This window comes from Carlito syrichta, unplaced genomic scaffold (assembly GCF_000164805.1).
Source record: "Carlito syrichta isolate Samal-C Ts95f unplaced genomic scaffold, Tarsius_syrichta-2.0.1 Scaffold303739, whole genome shotgun sequence".
Taxonomy (NCBI): Eukaryota; Metazoa; Chordata; class Mammalia; order Primates; family Tarsiidae; genus Carlito; species Carlito syrichta.
In genome coordinates this window covers 228,342-249,664 of record NW_007247835.1, presented here as the reverse complement: position 1 = coordinate 249,664, position 21,323 = coordinate 228,342, and the positions used below count along the sequence as shown (strand labels likewise).

The window sequence follows — 21,323 nt, the reverse complement described above, 5'->3', positions numbered from 1 at the left end:
CAGCTACCTGGGAGGCTGTGGTGGAAGAACTGCCTGAGCCCTGGAGGTTGAGGCTGTGGTAAGCTGTAATCATGCCACTGCACTCCAGCCTGGGCAACGAGTAAGACCCTAACTCAAAAAAAAACAAAAACAAAAAGTGTCACTAATCAGCTGAGGCAATTGTTGATTTTCCCTTATCACCTTCACATGACTGTTGGGCACCAATAAGTAACATATCATACTACTGGTATAGAATTTAGGTAAATAATCATAATCACAAAAATAATGGATGTTTATCATTTGCCAAGCTCTGTTCTAGGTTCTGTAAAGGTCCTAATCAATTTAACTTCCCAACTACCCTGTAAGAGAGCTACTTTTAAAAATAAGCCTGTTCTACCAACGGAGAAACCAGGGCCCAGGGAGGTGCTGTGGCCCATGACCACAGATAAGTGCAGAGCCTTGATCCCCAGGTGACCTGTCACAGACCCTCCAGTCTCAGCAGAACACGTTTCATTCTAAGTATGGGGCTTGGCGGGAGAGAGAACTATACTTGAAAAATATCAAAGAGATTTAAGGAGACCGGGTGTAGTGGCTCAAGCCTGTAATCCCAGCACTTTGGGAGGCCGAGGTAAGAGGATTGCCTGAGTTCTGAGGTTTGAGACCAGCCTGGGCAACTTGGTGAGACCTCGTCTCTACAATAAATTAAAAAATAAGCCAGGCATGGTAGCGTGTGCCTATAGCTCTACCTACTTGGAAGGCTGAGGTGGAAGGATCACCTGGGCCCAGCAGATGGAGGCTGCGGTGGCTGTGAGTGTGCCACTGCGCTCCAGTTGGGCAACAGAGTGAGATGTCAACTCAAAAAAAAAAAAAAGAGAGATTTAAGGGACTGGCTAAGGAATCAGGTTGTCCCTGGAATGATTCTAAGACATGACAGATGGATGTAAATGACACGTGATAGACACCCCAGGTAAGTGGGCTCCTGGGGCTTATGGAGACTGATCCCGTGTACCTGTCGGCCTGCGTGGAGAGGGTGAGCACCACCTTGGCAGCGCTGCTCCCACTCATAAGGCTGCCGCCGCGGAAGTCAGAGGCTCGGCCCCGGCTGCCTTCCCGGACCAGGTCTTGAATGGACAGGGGTTGGATGACGTGGGCTGTGTTCAGGGAGCGCCCCTGCTCCAGGCTCTGCTCCTGGGGCAAACCCTCACACTCGGGGTCCCCAAGGAGGCTCGAGCCCCCCACCACCTTCTGGGGCTGGCTGATGGTCAGAGGGGGCTGCGAGGCGCCATCACTGAAGTGGTTGTGCTCCAAGGTGCCCACGTACTCACATACCCTAGAAAGAGTCACAGACAAGTGGCTGTTAAGTGTCGCAGCTCAGTCAGGCAGCTTTGACCATCCCACAGTGAAAGACCAAGGAAATTCGGCCAGCTCTGCAATCTTCCCAGTTTTTTCTCCCTTAATCTTATCTTCTCTATACATAGTACTATTATTTTTATTTTTGAGTTGGACCAGGCAGGCTTGAAATAAGTAGAGCAGTTCTCAGGTTCTCTTGCTCCAGGCTGGGAGGAAGCCAGGCAAGGACGTTCTGTTCACCCCCTTCCCTCCGGTCCAGTTTACTGGTTTATCTGGACTCTGGCTGTTTGAGCTAGTTTTCCCAAGGGACTCTCTTTCCACCTATATAGTGCTCTGATTAGGAGCTGGGAAGCATTTCCTTACAATGGAATCCCAGAACAACCATACATATGGCAGACAGGCCCTCTGGCCAATGTGGGGCTCTGCCAGCCATGTCCTACCTAGTCCAGCTCCATATATGTTGTGGTCAGGTATGGAGTATGGGGGTGGTGGTCACTTAATCATGGCAAACACAGAAAAGCGTCATCACATGTGGTACAACTGCCAACTTCCAAGTTGTTCCCAACAAAACTCAGGACTAAGATGGCTCATAAGAGGTCCCTTGTCCCAGAATAAGTCCAGTTGCTGATAAAGGGCATCGTGGATAATCCACTCTGATGTTCTGCAATCATGGAAATTTTCAGTCTTACACACATTGCTCGGGTACCCTCTGAGCCTTTTCTCCCCCTTTATTGCTTGTTAGAGCAATGAGAAATGGTAGATCTGCCACTTCCATATTAAACCCATTTTGCTTCTGGCTGATTCATGCTGGTCCTCTCAATTGATCCTCTCAAGATCAGGTTTTCAACCCTGAATAATCTGCATGTTTCTCCCTTTGACACTTGATAAATAGTCATGGTTATATTTTCTTTGAAGACATCAAACTGAACCCAGCTCTGGCTGGTGCCCTGGGCCATCATCCTGGCTACTCCTGCCCCATAGTTGCTCTGCCCGACCCGGGCTTGGTGTGAGGCCTTAGGCATGTGCTGCAGAGAAGGGAGAGGATCAGCTCAGCCAGCCCTACCTTGTGCCTGTTTCATGAGCAGGTCTCCTTCCACTGCACGGGGCCTGCACCAATGCAATACTGGGGGAGACATGCTTTTTATCTTAGTCGTAGGAAGACATGGACTCTGAAGCTATCACTTTGTTTCCATCCTACAGGTACTGTGAACTATACTGACTGATCGGGAGTTTCTTTTCTACAACATTTACGGCCAGATTTTGGGTCTGTCTTTTGCACAGATGTACTATTTTCTTTCTTTGTCTAGTGAAATTAAAAGTAGACATGTCATACTTTATGTATCCATGTGGGTTATCCAAAGTCTTTCTTTAAATAAAGAAGATCTTGACAAGCATACAGCAATGCTATATCGCTGACACGTGACCAGTTTTTAGATTTGCACAGTATCATTCACTGAACTTACATGATCTTCTACCATCCACTTTTTAAAAAATTGGTTTTTTCTTCCTTCATACAACACAGCTGTCTCACATAAACAACGTCTGTAGATAAATCACAGTTCCCTGTGATTACATGTTACATGTTCTTCAAAGCATACACTCAGTTGGGCCCTGAATTCCTCTTCCCTTTTCAACTCTCTCATTTTGGAATTTATTCAGACTCTGAATTGTCATCGATTTACATGCTGGCAGGCCCTTGAGTCTACTCCTCTCCCCACCAACCTTGCACCTCCCTCAGGCTTCCCAAGGCAGGGCAGGTGTCATCAAGGGTGGGATCCCATCATGCACCTGAACACGTGTGGCCAGCAGTCCGGGTTGTGGCTTCCCATCTCCAGGCCTACGCTGAGGATGGCCTCCATGCACAAGACGTGGGCTGTGTGCAGCCACACCCCCTGCACCTTCCCAATCTGCTCCAGTTTCTGCTCCACTTTTAGTTTCACTGTGCCAGAAAGACATTTATTAAAATACCAGTCTGAGTAAGGGAGACAGAAAGGGAGAGAGAATGAAAAAAAATGAAAGAATGTGTTGTCATGCAAGGGCAAAGGGAAACGATGGACTTCACTGGCAGCAAGCTCCTCCACGCAGGTCCCCACGATTCCTCATGCAAACTGCCCAGCCAACAGGTCCCTCTATGCCATCGGTGACCTCTGCTCTGTGGCTCCAGAAGTCAGATGGATCCTGCACTGGCAGGTGCAATTCCTTGAGCTCAGGGTCAGGCACAACAGCGTGAATGGACGTCATGTGCGAATTCCAGCTAAAGCTATTTGTGACCAGACCCTTCACCCTCCCCACCAAATGGGAATACAGAAGAATTCCCGGCGGTCTGCAAGTTTTCTCTGAGATTATCTTAATGTTATACTTCCACGGTGATGTTCATCTCTAAAACAACTTAAGTATGTATATTCTGAGCAGTAGGATGACTGCTTTATAACTGAGCGTGACCATATCACTGTCATTCCCTGAGTTTATATTTGTATTTGTGAGCTCTAAATGATACTTTTTAAAATTACAGATGACAAGCCGGGCTCGGTGGCTCAGCCTGTAATCCCGCGCCTTTGGGAGGCTGAGGTGAGTGGATTGCCTGAGCCCGTGGGTTCGAGACCCGCCAGGGCAGCGAGACCTCATCTCTACAATAAATCAAAAAATCAGCCGGGCGTGGTTAGCACATGCCAGTAATTCCGGCTACTTGGAAAGCTGAGGTGGAAGGATCTCCGGAGCCCAGCAGGTGGGAGCAGCTGCTGCACTCCAGTCTGAGCGACAGAGTGAGACTCCAACTCAATAAAATAAAATAAAATAAAATAAAATTACAGATTGACAAATGAGAAAAGATGCAGACGATGACTTAAGATGTCAATTATGCAAAATGCCAAGGTGAGACCAAACAACACAGTATCCTCTTTGAATAAAGGTTTCAAGTTGGCCAGGCTCGGTGGCTCAGTCTGTAATCCCAGCACTTTGGGAGGCCAAGGCAAGTGGACTGCCTGAGCCTGTGGGTTTGAGACCAGCCTGGCCAACTTGGTGAGACCTCGTCTCTACAATAAATAAAAAATTAGCAAGGTGTGGTAGCATGCACCTGTAGTTCCAGCTACTTGGAAGCCTGAGGCAGAAGGATTGCTGGAGCCCAGCAGGTCAAAGCTGGGGTGGCCGTGAGTGTGCCACTGCAGTCTAGCCTGGGTGATAGAGTGAGACCACAACTCAAAAAAAAAAAAGGGTTTCAAGTTATTGCACCTGGTAGAAAAACTGAGCGATGTCCCAGAACCCAGACGCACAACAAGCTAATGTCAAAGGAATCTGAATCATGTTCCTGTTGTAAAGAGCAAAGTGATTTTGAGCAAAACATCATTTGTCTCATAAATGTGACATTAATTTTATTTGTATGTAATTTGAATATTTTGGTTTTGACGTTGCGGTTTGTTTAAGAACTATAAATGGAAAGACTTCTATGTAGTTCGTGGTTGTACAATATCTAAGTAAAACTGTGACACCTTTGTTTCAGTTAACACTGGACATCTGTGAGAACTGTTTTGCTTTCAAATGAATTTCTAAATGTTATTCAGGTTTGAGGAACACTGACCTACATTGTTTTTCTCAGTTAAAAACGTACAACTGTCTCTGTGACTATTTTACTTTAAAAAAATTTTTTTTTTCCTTTTTTGAGTTGGAGTCTCACTCTGTTGCCTAGGCTGCAGTGAATTGGCACAATCACTGCTACCACCTCCACCTCCTGGGCTCAGGCGCTCCTTCCACCTTCCAAGTAGCAGGACCACAGGCACACGTCACCACGCCAGGCCAACTTTTTTGATTTATTATAGAGATGAGGTCTCACCATGTTGCTCCTGGACTCAGGTAATCCTTTTGCTTCAGCCTCCCAAAGTGCTGGGATTATAGGCATGATTCACTGCGCCTGGCTGATTTTACATATCTGATAGACAGTATTAGCACAATTTGGAACATGACTGCATTTTTCCTTTTATTTGTTGCCTGTCTTTTACCTTCTATTGCCATTAGGAAAGTAATTCTCTTTCCTTATTACTAGATGACGTCAGCTTCATTGACTCACTGATTTTAACATGTTAAAAATCAATCCTTTCTGGCATCACAAAGCTCAGATTTTTCTCTGATAAGAGCAAAGTCTTCCTGAGCTTCCTCTCATGAATTTCCTGCTTGGTTTTCCCCTTCCAAAAACTGGCCAGTCTTTCCTCCCTTGTTGTAACCTAAGGGGTCTTCAAGTGTGCACTGTGTGAAGTGCCAGAGCCAGGGACCAGATGATGACAGAGGTGTGAATAGTTCAGCCTGCTGGGCCCACAGGACTCCTGTTAGCAGCCAACTGCACTTTTCTGGTCATCTCCAGAGAGAGCTACTGAAAGCACGCTATAGGTCACCCATGCAAAACAGTTCCAAGCCTGTAGCCCAGTGGGCTCTTGTGATTGGTGGTGTACACAAAAGTATACTGCGTTATCACACAAAGAATGGGAATGTGTGTCAGCTCTCATGTGTAGGCCTGTGTAAGTATGTGCACACTACATCCAAGGCACCAGGGAGATTCTCTCTAGCTGTTACCTTGTGCTATGGCATCACTGGGTTCTTGGGCCTCCCTTTCCTCTTTCTCTTCTTGGACACAAGAAGCAGCTGCCATCTGGGCAAGGGCTGAGGCACAGTTAGCAGCGACTCCTTTAGAAGAAACAGAGAGTTACCCCTTAACCAAATGTATTCTCCAACCATTTACCTAGCAGAACCCCTTCTAAAGGGCTTCTTTCCCTCCAGAGTCATTCCCAGTGACTTCTGCGGGACCATGAGCCCGGGAACACCACTCCCACCAGTACCTAGGGCACAGCTCAGCCGTGCAGCTTTGCGCAGCCCATCGAGGCTCATGCAGATGGTGTCGCGTTCCTTCTGGTTCTGCTCTTTGATGCCTTCAGCCCCCAGAATGAAGGCCAGCCCTTTGGAGCTCCCTGCCATGCGGCCAGTCAGGGGGGTTGATAAGGTATCGATCAAATTCTTCCAGCAGCCAACTAGAATATAGCGTGCAAATGCCACGCCTGGAACATGAAGGGGGGCAGGTATGGGTCACTTTCTAGAGACAAAAATGACCTGGCAATGAATGGCATGGGCTTCTCTGGGTGTCAAATTAGCAATAATGGTCGCATGCAATTCCACCACAGGAAATATATTCAACGGGTTACATGGATTGTGTTTCACTTAGTGTTTAAAAATAATGCATGTTGTACCATCAGCAGGATGATGCTAAGTAATCAATTACTTTTTTCACCAAGACAAAATCATGATTTGCTTATGTCACCACATCATAATTTAATTGCTGGTAACACATGTGGCATATATATGTGCATAAACTCAAGACCCAAGTCGTTACCTGCCACGGTGGAGTCATCAATTCTTCTGCTCTGGGTGAAAGGAGATTCTGTGGTGGCTGAGGCCATCAGCTGGCCACCAATGGCACTGCTCTCTAAGCCATCAATATCTGCCAAGGAAAAAAAGCAAGATTTCCCCCACATTAAACATGCCATCAAAAACAAGCAAATGGACACCGCAGCTTTCATTTTTAACAAATATTCACATTATACCTATGATGTGATAAGTATATGGCAGTCTTTTATTAGATTGTACATTTCTTTATTCACTTAGTCCAGTTTTCTTTCATTGTCTTGAGTAGTTATTTGTTAGGTTGCTGTATACTTTTTATTTTAAAAAATAAAGATAAATTATTAATTATTTCTCTGTTAGAAAATCTATTGATTTCAAATATTCTGATCTCTGAACACTCTGTGTTCAAAATCCTGGCAGTATTCTCAAATTTTATATGCACAGTTAACCTAATGTGGTTTTTCTTTCAGAGCTTCCTCATATGAATGAAGAAAGGGATTTGGTAGGATAATTATATACTCTATTTGCAAAGTACAGTAGTTATACCTTATAATTTTCAAAGTGTTTTCACATAACATTTTTTAATATGACCTTCCAAACAACTCTAAGTAAGTAGAGGTAGGGTCAGTATCATTTTTCCTATTTTACAGAAGAGGAAACAAATACAATCACACACCACAAAATGATGTTTTTGTCAATGGTGGACCACATATATGACCGCATATATATGGTGGTTCCATAAGATTATAATACAGTATTTTAATGTTTCTATGTTTAGACATGTTTAGATACACAGATACCATTGTGTTAACAACTGCCTATGATATTCAGTAGGGTAATGTGTTGTACAGGTTTGTAGCCTAGGAATAATAGGCTACACCATCCAGCCTAGGTGTGTGTGAGTATATTCTGTGATCACACAACGATGAAATTACCTAACAATTTATTTCTTAGAATGTGCCCCTGTCCTTTCTAAGGACTCAAGACCATGTTGTTGGTGAGGGAAGGCATTAGACTTAGTTTCATGTCTTCTGACCCGCATTCTGGCCTCCCTACATGATACCAAACTCCAGTTTAAAATGAGATCCAAAATTACCTCATTTAAGTTTTTGTTATAACAAACTGTCATCTACAGAATTAGTTCAACATTAGTTTACATTCTGCCAAGAAGGGACTGGTGTGGGGTTGCCAAGGGTTTAGTCTTGGCTCTGAAGTAAGTAGTCTTGTAGCTCTGGCCCAGACACCCCATTCTCTGGGCCCCAAATTTCCCTGTATAAAGGAAGTAACCACTGGAGAAGTGACCATGGCATTGAAACGTAATATAGTTGAATGCAACACAGGAAGGGGATGGGAAAGGAGGGTAGTATAAATTGATTCTCTGAATTTAGGATTTCACCCTCAGCCCAATAGGATGAAATTTATTTGCATGATGTATAAAATGATTTCACTGTATCTTTGATTCTTACAGAACTCACAAGAAGACTGGAGACTTTGGGGCAACATATCAAATCAAAACGAGACAAGAAATCTATATGGCTGTTAGAGTGAGAATAGGTCTGAAATTAATTTGATTTATGGTCAAATGGTCTAATGATCATTTGCCAGAAATGTTCATTTAACAAAGTTATAATGTGTCCTATGTGCTAGGTCGAGGAATGACGAATTCAAGCAATGCATAAGTTATTCCTGCACTAAAACTCCATAATTCTACAGAACATTCTGACGTGACATTAGAGAAATGGCCACAGTTAGCACAGTGTCGATCATCTGATGACTGTTATTTCTTTTCCTTGTACATAATAAAAACATCAGACAGTCGTTTCTAAACTCTGGGTTAATGGCTGCTCAAATTCATTTGTCAGTTCACACCTGGAATATGCCACAAAGAAGCATAGAACCTTATTTTGTCAAAATCCTATGAAAAGCTCATGTTTTTCTCTCATCAATCTAAAGTTAAATACCTTTCCGTGGATGCAGCAATTGAGATTCCTGTCCCATTACAAAAGAGAGAGCTGATTAACAGTGATGACGATGAATATGGCAACTGTGAATATTCTGGTACTTGTTCATTTTATATCTACTGAATGACTCCTTTTATTAAGGTCTAGGTAGGAGATTCACAGAGATTAGTTTTGGCAGAAATATGTATTTGATAATTAAAGCTGGCATGTTTAGAATCCTCATCTAAATTCTAAGGTACTTATAAGCTCTGGGCAGTACCTTCTGTCTCCACTGAAAGGAGTCTGTGAAAACAGGTGGAAACTAAGCATTGCTTATAGGTCAACTAAATAAATGTCTCATACATATCTGAATGATAATTTTTCAAATGGATGCAAATGCTATCATGCTTTAAAAAATACAGACTGGGTCCCCTGTGCAGTATCCTGATCCCCCAGACTTGGGACCCAGCCTTGCTTCCCCCAATTCCATCTTCGTCCTGAAAGCAAGACTCTAAATGCCAGACAATGACCAGGACACTGCCACCGTGGACAGACTTCACTGTATACCCTAACTCCCCTCCTGATTCCTAAATAGTGTTGCCAACAAGTGCCAACAAGTGCCCCAAATTCCTTGTTGCTGGGGTCCACCTGCCAGCAGTCCATGCCACCTTTGTAAGAGTCCTAGTACTAATCACAGGCAGTATAACATACCTTTGGACGATGAATTCTACCTCTCAGCTGGACTTTCCCGCCTGGCCCAGTTGTGTTCCTGCCTGGACAGAGCCATGCTGAGCTGTGTGAGGATATGGGACACTCCAGAAAGGGCAGCAGGTAGCTGGGGGCAGGGTCCTACTCAGCATCTCCTTCAGTTGCAGCCAGGAAAGGATAATTAAGATCAGAAACCAGGCTGGGAACTAAAAGCAAACCCAAGAAAAGCCTGGAGCTCCCACTTATTAAGGCAACTGATGACCAGACTAAACTTTTTTGAGTACTCCCTTATCTTTCACTGGCATTGTGGCAGAGCCATGAGAAACTATGAAAAACTCCTTTTGCCAAAGTATTTCTTCAAAACAATACTGTAAACTACTTTCTATGCTCTCACAATAATTTAAAACTTTTAAACAATAATTTAAAAACTCTGGACACAAGACAAAGATGCTGTGTGGGCAAGCATTTGGCATTATTTTTTAATTTCTGGTGTAGCTGTGATGGGAAGGGAGTGCCTCTGATATAGACAAGAAATTGGAATGAAGCCAAGTTTTAAATCAATCATACATGATGGGCAAAATTCTGGGAGCACTGAGTGATATGGGCATTGTTTGCATATGAGAGCTTCTAGGAATAATCCCTGGCTTTGTCCCCAGAAAGTCCTGTGTATCTACAGAAGAAATCTATAGTTTTATGCTAACAGACAAAGGTGCTAAGTTAGTTCGTATCTAATGGGGCACAGTGAGTCCTACAGACTCCCATGTGGAAAAAGGACAAAAACTCTTGTGGGGTGAGTTTCTGGTACCTCCCTAGAACTGTCACCATCTGCTGGGGAAGCGTTGAGGGTGCTGTTTCAGAGTCTGCTCAAAGCACCATTGCTTCGCTGAATGAGGCTTTGGAGCATGAGCCATCCCACCCTACTGCGTGCCACAGACATGAAAGGAGTCACTGACCCGTCAGCATCGTGATGAGGGGAAGGCTGTTGTCTTCTGGGCTGCCCCAGTAGCCAGCCTCTCCAAGCATGTTTCTGTCGAGCACCTGATGGTAGAGTTCCTCAATCCAGGCCTGGGAGAAGACCATCAGCACCCCACAGGTCTGGACCTGCTTCATGAACTCTTTCTAGAGAGAGATCACAGGAGAAGGTGACCAAACACTGTCCCCTGTAAAGGAACAGGCTCCCAAGGGCCTCTGCCACTTTGTCACTCAGCCTCGAACCAAATCAAAGTTTATGTATTGGGGTAGTCAGAGGCAAGTGGGAGAGGCTGAGATGGCAAAGTCCCAAATGTCCCGAGGTTCCTGTCACTTATGACACCTTTCGACTGATACCTTGTGGGAGGATTACAGAGACTACATTTTACATTTTCACTTTTTGTTGTGTGGGAGGGTTCCCAGTTGCACAGATGTCTTTGACAGAGTCATAGAGCTTCCTCTTCTAAGATCCCAACAGCAGATGTGGCATGCGCTCCCAAGGGAACATATGCAATTCAAGAGAGAGTTCACATACACACCTACCCTTGGGAAGTTACAATTTACTATGTAAACAAATAATTGTTGATTCTCTTCATGCAGATTCATGGGTTTAAGCTCAGGAACTGAGCTTAGGACACATCATAGACTGACTTGCTTATCAGTCAAGGGAGTTAAGCACAGAATAATCAACATTATTCTCATTCCACACCCTCCAGGAGGTGTTTGTATTATCAACTGTCAGTAGGTTTAGCTCTGCATCATTAGTAGGTCTGGGAACATTGTAGAATACAATGAAGAGTTTTTACAAGAGAGCATCTTCATTTCCTGCAATTCCCTGCATGTCGTCTGATCTCACTGATGAATATGTTGTGTTTTTGAATGTGATTTATGGACATGTGTGTTTAAATGTCACTGGATACCGGGTGTGGTGGCTCACACCTGTAATCCCAGCACTTTGGGAGGCTGAGGCAAGAAGACTGCCTGAGTCCATGGGTTCAAGAACAGCCTGAGCAACATGGCAAGACCTCATCTCTACAATTCATCAAAAAATTAGCCAGGTATGGTGGTGCATGCCTTGTCGTTCTAGCTACTTGGGAGGCTGAAGTGGAAGGATCAATGAGCCCAGCAGGTCGAGGCTGCGGTGGCCATAAGCATGCCACTGCACTCCAGCCTGGGTGACAGAGTGAGACTCCCACTCAAAAACTAAAAAAATGTCATCCGTCTCTTCCTCGGCGCTGCCTACCGAGGTGGCAGCCATCTTCTACCCAGTGTCATGGCTGCCCTCAGACCCCTGGTGAAACCTAAGAGCATCAAAAAGAGGACCAAGAAATTCATCTGGCAAGAGTCAGACCAATATGTCAAGATTAAGCATAACTGGTGGAAACCCAGAGGTATTGACAACAGGGTACATAGAAGATTCAAGGGCCAGATCTTTTTTTTTTTTGAGTTGGAGTCTCACTCTGTCACCCAGACCAGAGTGCAGTGGCCACTCCCGGCCACCGCAGCCTTGACCTGCTGGGCTCCGGCGATCCTTCCGCCTCAGCCTTCTGAGTAGCTGGAACTACAGGCGCACGCTACCACGCCTGGCTAATTTTTGATTTATGTAGAGATGAAGTCTTGCCAAGTTGCCCAGGCGGGTCTCGAACCTGCGGGCTCAGGCAATCCACTCACCTCAGCCTCCCAAAGGCGCGGGATTACAGGCTGAGCCACCGAGCCCAGCTCAAGGACCAGCTCTTGATGCCCAACATTGGTTATGGGAGCAACAAGAAAACAAAACACGTGCTGCACAGTGGCTTCCAGAAGTTCCCGGTTCACAATGTCAAGGAGCTGGAAGTGCTGCTGATGAGCAACAAATCTTATTGTGCTGAGATTGCTCATGACATTTCCTCTAAGAACGGCAAAGCCATTGTAGAAAGAGCAGCCCAGCTGGCCGTCAGAGTCACCCATCCTAATGCCAGGCTGTGCAGTGAAGAAAATGAATAGACAGCTCATGTGCACGTTTTGTGTTTAAATAAAACCATAAAAACTGCAACAACAACAAAAATGAAACCGGATAAAAGCACTGAGCCCTCTGCAGGCAGACTTTTCATGGCCTTTTGTGTCCAAACCTTCTTCACTGGAGCCTGGTAGGTAGTTCTGAGACTCATAGTGGGCAGCTGCACACCTGAGCCCTTATGCATCATGAAAGCCCCACGACCAGGCCAGAACAGCGTGGCACAGAACATGCTGTACTATTCCTCTCAGTGCACTGACGCGTGGATGCATATTAGGAGGTCATAGTCTGCACTCGGGGTGCCCCATGCAGGACCCCACACTCACCATCACACCTGGCGCCAGGGTGGGCCGCTTCCTGTAGTAGTCACCATGGGAGAGCTTCAGGTTGAGGAGTAGAGCACAGTGTGTGGCCGTGTACAGGCTGTCTGCGTTCATCAGCATCTGGAAGCCGAGGCTGCTGTTTCCGTCAAAGCCAGGAGAGTGCATCATGCCTGAGGGTGAAAACCAAGAGACTCATGGGGCTGTGGACAGTGCGCTGGGCAAGACTGGCTTCTGGAGAGCCATAACCAAGCCTAACGAAAGACACCGCATGTTGTAGAACATTTCTGGAGAGCAACAGCGAGGAATATCATAAGGGTCAGACACCACCCTATCCTGGTGGAAAAGAGCATGCACTCTGGAGGGGATCTTCCTGGACCTGAATCTTAATGTCTTACTTAGCAGTTATAAGTTCGATACAGTCATAAACCCTCAAGTCTCACCTCCTTTTTCTACAAACAGGAAGAGTAATTGACTGCATTCTATCCCTTGCTTGAACCCCAGTGGTTTCCCATACAATGTAATAAGACCTCAACCTCACCCTCCTCTCTCCCCATTTCCTGCAGCCAATCTGACCACCTGCTGTCCAAGTCAAGCCTGAATCTGTCTCAGGACCTTTGCATTTGATTTTGCCACTTCCCGGAAAGGTCTACCCAGGACCTCTGGATGACTTGCTCCTTCAGTTCTTCTAGGTCTCTGGCTTGAGTGTCTTCAGTTCCATTAAATAGCATCCCCCACTTTTATTCTCTGCTTCCTTATCCTGCTTTTAAAAAAGTTGCCATAATGACATTTATTTTACTCAGCATTGTATTAATATACATTTGTTTATTGTCTGCCATCACCACTGTAAGATCAATGAGAAGGTGGCATATTGTAAGTTTTACTCACTATAGAATCGCCAGAGACTAGAACAGGGTCTAGTACATAACAGACCTTTGAAAAGTATTTGCTGAGTGGATGGACAAGCTTGCTATGAGAACTAGATGCAATAATGCATGTAAGATGCTTAGGACAGTTACTTACAAAGGCAAACTTCTCAAAAAGTACAACTGCTTCTCAAAAAGCTAAACACAGAACTGGCAGATGACCCAGCAAGTTTACTCCTATATACCCCAAGAACTAAAAGCAGGCATGTGCACAGATATGTGTACATCAATGTTCACTGCAGCATTACCTACCCAAGCAAAAAGGTGGAAACAAAGTGTCCGTCAACAGTTGAATGGATAAACAAAATGTGATATGTATATAAAACGGGTATTAGCTATAAGAAGGAATGGAGTTCTGATACATCCCACAACATAGATGTGCTTGAAAACGTTAAGTGCCAGGCACAAAATGACAAATAGATATGATCCACTTATATGAAGCACCTAGGATAAACTCACAGATACAGAAAGTAGATTGGTGGTTACCAGGGACTCAGGGGAGGGTAGTTTCTACTCGGGATGCTAAAGAAGTTCTGGAAATTGTGGTGATGTTTGCACAACATTGCGAATGTGCCAATGGACTGCACACTTTAAAATGGTTAAAATAGAAAATTTTATGTTATCTGCATTTTGCCACAATTAAAACAAATAACATATCAAAGCCCATTGAATTGTATACTTTAAATAGGTAAACTATATAGTGAATTACTTCTCAATAAAACTGTTAAAAAATAAATGAGGAACTAAAGACCGTAAATAATAGCTATTCTTTTTCTCCTATTTTTTTCTCAAAATGATTATATAAAATACTATTTTATATTTAATAGGTTTCATTTTGAAGGGCCCCGAGAGGTTCATACAAATTGGCTGAAACAAGCAAACAATGGTGTCTCATGTTCCAGAGATGGGCTCATTCAGCCAGAATGTCGGTACTGGGTTCAAACTTTCACAGACAGCTTGAAAAGACAAAAAGTACCCAAGTCTTAGGTGTGGTGGCTCATGCCTATAATCCTAACACATTAGGAGGCCAAGATGAGAGGATTGCTTGTGCCTAGGAGTTTGAGACCAGTCTAGGCAATATAGTGAGACCGCATTTCTACAAAAAAATAGAAAAATTAGCTGGGTGTGGTGGTGCTCACCTATAGTCCCAGCTACTAGGGAGGCTGAGGTAGAAGGGTCACCTGAGCCCAGGAGGTCGAGGCTGCAGTGAACCATGATGGTGCCACTGCACTCCAGTCTGGGTACAGAGTGAGACCCCCAACTCAAAAACAAAACTACACAAGTCAGCTTCCCTGCATCTGCTGTGATGCTAGTCTGAGGACTACCGGCAGACAGCCATTTCCAGACCCACAGGTTCTTCACTGGGTCCCAGTGGGTAACTCTGCAGCCCACAGAGCTGTGCAGCTGCACAACTATGCCCTTACACTGCCATCTTCCACCCTGCAAAGTCCCACAGGCATGACCAGTCCAGAGTAGTGTGGAACAGAATGCACTGTGCCATTCCTCTCAGGGAGCCATGAGCGATTGGTAATGAATGTCCCATGTGTTCCTGCAAACACTCTGAGGCAGGACTTAGTGATGTGGGAGCAACCCACATATGTCCATCCCTACATATGTGCATGTAAATCACACATGTCCATACATTCTTCAGACCATGTCTAAAAGTATGCCTCTTCTACGACATGGAAAGGTTTTCCAGAATTAACAAATAAACAAGAAATACAAATTTCTAACTGGAAATGATTATTCATGACTTTATCCCTGTGAATTTTGTTTCATTTTGTTTTAGAGAGACAGAATCACGCTCTGTTGCCCAGGCTGGAGCGCAGTGGCATGATCACGGCTCACTACAGCCTCCGCTTCCTGGGTTCAAGCAATTTTCCTGCCTCAGTTTCAATCTCTTGAGTAGCTGGGGCTACAAATACAACACATCACACTTGGATAATTTTTTTTTTTTGAGTTGGAGTCTCATTCTGTCACCCAGGCTGGAGTGCCGTGGCATACTCAGGCAACCCCTGTGTTGACCTGCTGGGCTCTGATGATCCTTCTGCCTCAGCCTTCCAAGTAGCCAGAACCACAGGTGTGTACTACCACACCTGGCTAATTTTTTTTATTTATTGTTGAGATGAGGTCTTGCCAAGTTGCCTGGGCTGGTCTCGAACCTGCAGGCTCAGGCAATCCTCTCGCCTCAGCCTCCCAGAGTGGTGGGATTACAGGCTGAGTCACTGAGCCTGGCCAATTTTTTTTTTTTTTTTGAGTTGGAGTCTCACTGTCGCCCAGACTGGAGTGCAGTGGCCCCTCCCGGTCACCGCAGCCTCGACCTGCTGGGCTCCGGCGATCCTTCCGCTCAGCCTAATTTTTTAATTGTAATATTTGTAGATACAAGGTCTTGTTTTGTTGCCAAGGCTGGTCTCAAACTCCTGGCCTCAAGTGATCCTCCCACCCTGGCGTCCCAAAGTGTTGGGATTACAGGTACACAGCATCCCTCCTGGCCTAACCCCATGAATTTTAATGAATATGCAAGTATGGAGCTATGGACCAGAAAAAGCTTTCCAAATTGAAAACATTCAAAACCTTTGTTATATTTGAGAATAATATAAACATTTTTTGGTGGGAGTAAGTATGTACTTTATTCCAATACAACCACCTTCAACAAGCAGTGGTTAGGCCATGCCTCTATCTTGCATTACAGAGTTCTTTAAGAACTCATCAGCTACCTCAAGTGATTTTTTACTGAGAGAACCTTGAGATCATAGGCCAAGGTACGTTTTTAATGAAAGATCAGGTTGTGAGGGGGATTTGAAAACTACATCCTTGGTCAGGATGAGGGCAGTGAATCTCAGCCCTGATGGTCCATGGAAACCCCAGTAGTTTTAAGGTCCTGGTGGAGTTGTTTCCTGTTCTCTGAGAGAGACACAGGGTACAAGATCAATCTCCTTTCATAGTAAAACATAAAACAACAGCATTCAGGGTTTGGTATTTAGCTATCTTGGATCACAGATGAAAAGTTCATATGAATCTATGAACAAGGAAAGGAAAATAATCTGTAAGTAGCTTTGGTCTTAGGCATTAGTAATAATTTTTTAAAAATTGAAATTAACTAAAGCATACCTTGGAGATATTGATATTTTAGCTCCAGATATAATAAAGTAGAAATTGTTAAAAAAAAAAAGTAAGCAATACATAGTTTTTTATTTCCCACAGCATATTGTTATGTTTACATTATAGTTGTCTATTAAGCATGCAGCATGTAAAAAAAATGTACACACCTTGATTAAAAAATAATCTATTGCTAAAAATGCTAATGATCATCTGAGCCTTCAGAGAACCATAATCTTCTTGCTGATGGAGGGTCTTGCCTCAATGTCAATGGCTGCTGACTGATCAGGATGATGGTTATGAACGTTGGAGTGACCATGGCAGTTTCTTAAAATAAGATAACAATGAGGTTTGCCACACTGATTGATTCTTCCTTTCACAAAAGATTTCTCTGTAGAGGGCAATGCTGTTTGATAGTATTTTCCTACAGTAGAACATCTTTCTAAATTCAATCTTCTCAAATACATTTCTTTATCAACTAAGTTTTTGTAAATCTTCTAAATTCTTTGTTGTCATTTCAACAATGTTCACAGCACCTTTACCAGGAGTAGATTTCGTCTCAAGAAATTGCTTTCTTTGCTCATCCATAAGAAGCCTTATCTGTTGACATTTGATCATGAGATTATAGCAATTCAGTCACACATTCTAATTTTAGTTGCCTTGTTATTTCTACCACATCTACAGTTACTTCATGCACTGAAGTCTTGAACCCCTCAAAGTCATCCATGGGGGATGGAATCAACTTTTTCCAAGCTCCTGTTAATGTTGATACTTTGACCTTTTCCATGAATCACAAACTTTTTTTTTTTTTTTTGAGTTGGAGTCTCACTCGGTCACCCAGACTGGAGTACAGTGGCCGCTCCGGGCCACCGCAGCCTCGACCTGCTGGGCTCCGGCGATCCTTCCGCCTCAGCCTTCCGAGTAGCCGGAATTTCAGGCATGCGCTACACGCCCGGCTGATTTTTTGATTTATTGTAGAGATGAGGTCTCGCCTGCCCAGGCGGGTCTCGAATCCATGGACTCAGGCAATCCACTCACCTCAGCCTCCCAAGGCGCAGGATTACAGGCTGAGCCACCAAGCCCGGATAACTTTTTTTTTTTAAGTGAGAGAGTAGGATTTATTGAGAGGACATAAAAGCTCCCACATGGGAGGGGACCCAAGGGGGTTGCCCACAAATGTTTTTAATGTTCTAAAATGGTGATTCCTTTCCAGAAGGTTTCCAGCTTACTTTGCCCAGATCCATCATAGGAATTACTATGTGGCCTTACAAAATGTATTAAATAATAAGAATTGAAGGTTGAAATTACCCCATGATCCACGGACTACAAAATATATAATGCGTTGGCAGGCATGAAAATAGAACTCACCTCCTTGTATATCTCTATCAGGGCCCTTGGGTGATCAAAGTCATTATCAATGAGTAGTCATATTTTGAAAGCATTTTATTCTTCTGGGCGGTAGGTCTCAACAGTGGGCTTCAAATATTCAGGAAACCATGGTGTAAACAGATGTGTTGCTATCTAGATCTTGTCATTCCCTTTATACAGCATAGGCAGAGTAGATTTAGCATAATTTTTAAGGGCCCTAGGATTTTCAGAATGGTAAGTGAACACTGGTTTCAACTTAAGTCACCGGCTGCATTAGCCCTAACAAGAGAAGCAATCTGTCCTTTGAAGTTTTGTAGCCAAACACTGACTTTGTAGCTTAGCAATGACTAAGGAAAATCTGTTGTTGGGTGTAGCTGCCTTCATTCATGATCTTAGCTAGATCTTCTGGTTAGCTTGCTGCAGCTTCTGTCTCAGCACTTGCTGCTTCACCTTGCACTTTTATGTTATAAAGATGGCTTCTTTCCTGGAACCTCATGTACCAGCCTCCACTAGTTTCCAACTTTTCTTCTGTCACTTCCTCGCCTCTCTCAGACTTCACAGAATTGAAGAGAGTTAGGGCCTTGCTCTGGATCGGGCTTTAATTTAAGGTAATGTTGGGGCTAGTTCTAGCCAGACCACTCAAACTTTCTCCAAATCAACAATAAGGCTGTTTCATTTTCTTGTCATTTGTGTGTTCACCGGAGTAGCACTTTTCATTTCCTTCAAGAACTTCTTCTTTGCCCTCACAACTTAGCTAACTGGCACAAGAGGCCTAGTTTTTGGTGTATCTTGGCTTTCGATATGCCCTCCTCACTAGGCTTAATCATTTCTAGATTTTGATTTAAAGTGATAGACGTGTGACTCTTCTTTTCATCTGAACACTTAGAGGCCATTGTAGAATTAATAATTGGCCTAATTTCACTATTGTGTCTCAGGGAATAGAGAGGTTTGCGGAGAGGAAGAGACACTGGGACAAGGCTGGTTGGTGGGGACACATTTATTGACTAAGTTCACTGTTTTATATGGATGTGGTTTGTGGTGCTTCAAAACAATTATAATTGCTAATATAAAAAAATCACAGATCTCCATAACAGACATAATAAAAATGAAAAGGTTTGAAACATTATGAGAATTACCAAAATGTGACACAGAAACAAAAAGTAAGCACATGCTGTTGGAAAAAATGGTGCTAATAAACCTTCTTGATGCAAGGTTATCACAAACCTTCAATTTGTAAAAAACACAGTATCTATGAAATGTAATAAAATGAGGTATGCCTGTACTGTTTACCTTGGAATATGTTTTGCTCAGATGCTGAAAGTAAAAAAGGCAGCTAATGTGACCCCTGACATGGAGACAGAAATCGTCTCTAGAGAGGTAACAAAGTCCTGACGGAAACAATTCAGAAATAATTTTGTTGAACTTGTTGGGGGAAATCTGTTGGTGCCAGTGTATATCTGTATGCAGATAGATTCTTAACTTAACGAAGAGCTGGCAAACTTGAGAATAAAAAGAAAATGAGGTCTATTTTATCAACTTAATTCTTGCTATTTTCTTGCTACATCAGATATAGTTCACTGTGATATTAATAATGATGGAAATAACACGATAGTTACAATTTATTAAATGCTTTCTATTGCCCAGAACCAATCTTTTCCCATACATTATTTCATTTGGTCCTGTCTAAACTTTGTTTACCAGTAGGGAATGTGCCTTAGAGATAGTAATTTGCCCAAAGTTACATAGCTAGAAATTGGCAAAGGTTTTTGGGGGTACAAACTAGGTTTTTGTACTATGCCATGCTGTACTTGCTTCTAATGCCATGAAAAGATTCTCTTCATCCTTCTGTTTGGCCTCATTGACGTGTTATCCAATTTAGAATGACAAAGCATAGGAACCATGACCTTTAACATATTCTGGCTATTTGCATCTCCCAGTTTTTAGTACTAAAGTTCATTGTCTCCCTCTATAATTAAGATGTGCTTTACTGTCAGAACAAGAGGATGAATCACCTGCTTGACTGGTTACCAGTGAAGATTAGACAAAATCGGGTGTGTTCAGGGTGGTATAGTCATAGGTACCAGTGAAGATTAGATACAAGATTAACACAAATGACCTCTAGAAGACTTTCATGTCTAAGATAATTTGATATTTCTTTTATTATAAACACTTTATACTTAATTTAAAACATTTAACAGTACTGAGCAGTGTAAAAAATAAGGGCAACAGCCTCTGCTTCTCTCAAGGCCCAATGATACCCTTACCAGCAAGACTCACTTCCTTGTGCACATGGAAATACCACAAACTGAAATCACACCACATGCACTGGACTGTAACTTGATGTTTTCTAACAATATATGTTAGACATCTCTTGATATTTGCACTTTCTTTTTTTAATGACTGTACATATACCACTACATGGTTACATTGTGATTTATTTAATTAATGCTCTATTGGTGAATATTTATGTTGTTTCAATTATGAAAAAAGCTGAAATGATGAAATAAATGTTAGCACTTCTACAAGGGTATTTATGGAGTAAATTCCTAAAAACAGAATAAGTATATATGTTAAGCTTGATAGATATGGTCAAAATATTTTCCAAATAGTTTTGTACCAATTTTTCCTCCTACCAACTGTTCATAAGAATACTCTTATATGTATTCTCAGCAAAGCTGGGCATTATCAGTTTTCTAAACCTTTGTGATAAGATTACACAATCTTGCTTAGTAACAGATTTCTTAAGTCTACGGCTCCAATTTTTACATAGCATTTCTGCTTTATTTTCTGATAGCTGTTACAAGAACTATTTTTAGAGATTTGGAAAAAAGGAACAAAGAAGAATATAAAAATTTGCAATAACACCACTCTGAGATAAGTAGTATTAACATTTAATGTGAATTTGAGTCTTTCTTTTAAAATTACATTATGGACCAGGCAAGGTGGTTCACACTTGTAATCCCAGCAATTCGGAGGCCATGGCAGGAAGATTGCTCGAGTCCAAGAGTAGGCAACATAGTAAAGCCTTGCCTCTATAAAAAAACAAAACAATTAGCTGGGCATGGTGGCATACACCTGTAGTCCCAGCAACTTGGAAGCCAGGGCGCAGTGAGACATGATCATGCCAAAGCACTCTAGCCTGAGTGACAAAGCAAGACCCTAACTCAAAAAAAAAATTCTTTTTTAATTAATTTTTTAAAAATGACATTATGATCATTTTTCATATCATTTAAATATTATTAGAAATCATTTAAAATGGCTATACAATGTCACAAATGAATGTACTCAT

The 21,323-nt window shown here is 43.0% G+C and overlaps 1 protein-coding gene across 1 annotated transcript in view; it reads right to left on the bottom strand.

Annotated features, from left to right (window-relative positions):
* ARFGEF3 (ARFGEF family member 3) overlaps positions 1 to 21,323 on the bottom strand; it is a 188,271-nt gene that overhangs the window by 69,298 nt on the left and 97,650 nt on the right. The window contains exons 15-21 of the mRNA XM_008059165.2: positions 12,648 to 12,814; positions 10,313 to 10,478; positions 6,701 to 6,808; positions 6,153 to 6,368; positions 5,890 to 6,000; positions 3,118 to 3,268; positions 989 to 1,309 (exon numbers count right to left, since the gene is read on the bottom strand). Coding sequence (XP_008057356.2) covers positions 989 to 1,309; positions 3,118 to 3,268; positions 5,890 to 6,000; positions 6,153 to 6,368; positions 6,701 to 6,808; positions 10,313 to 10,478; positions 12,648 to 12,814 — 1,240 coding nt within the window. The remainder of the gene's footprint in view (positions 1 to 988; positions 1,310 to 3,117; positions 3,269 to 5,889; positions 6,001 to 6,152; positions 6,369 to 6,700; positions 6,809 to 10,312; positions 10,479 to 12,647; positions 12,815 to 21,323) is intronic.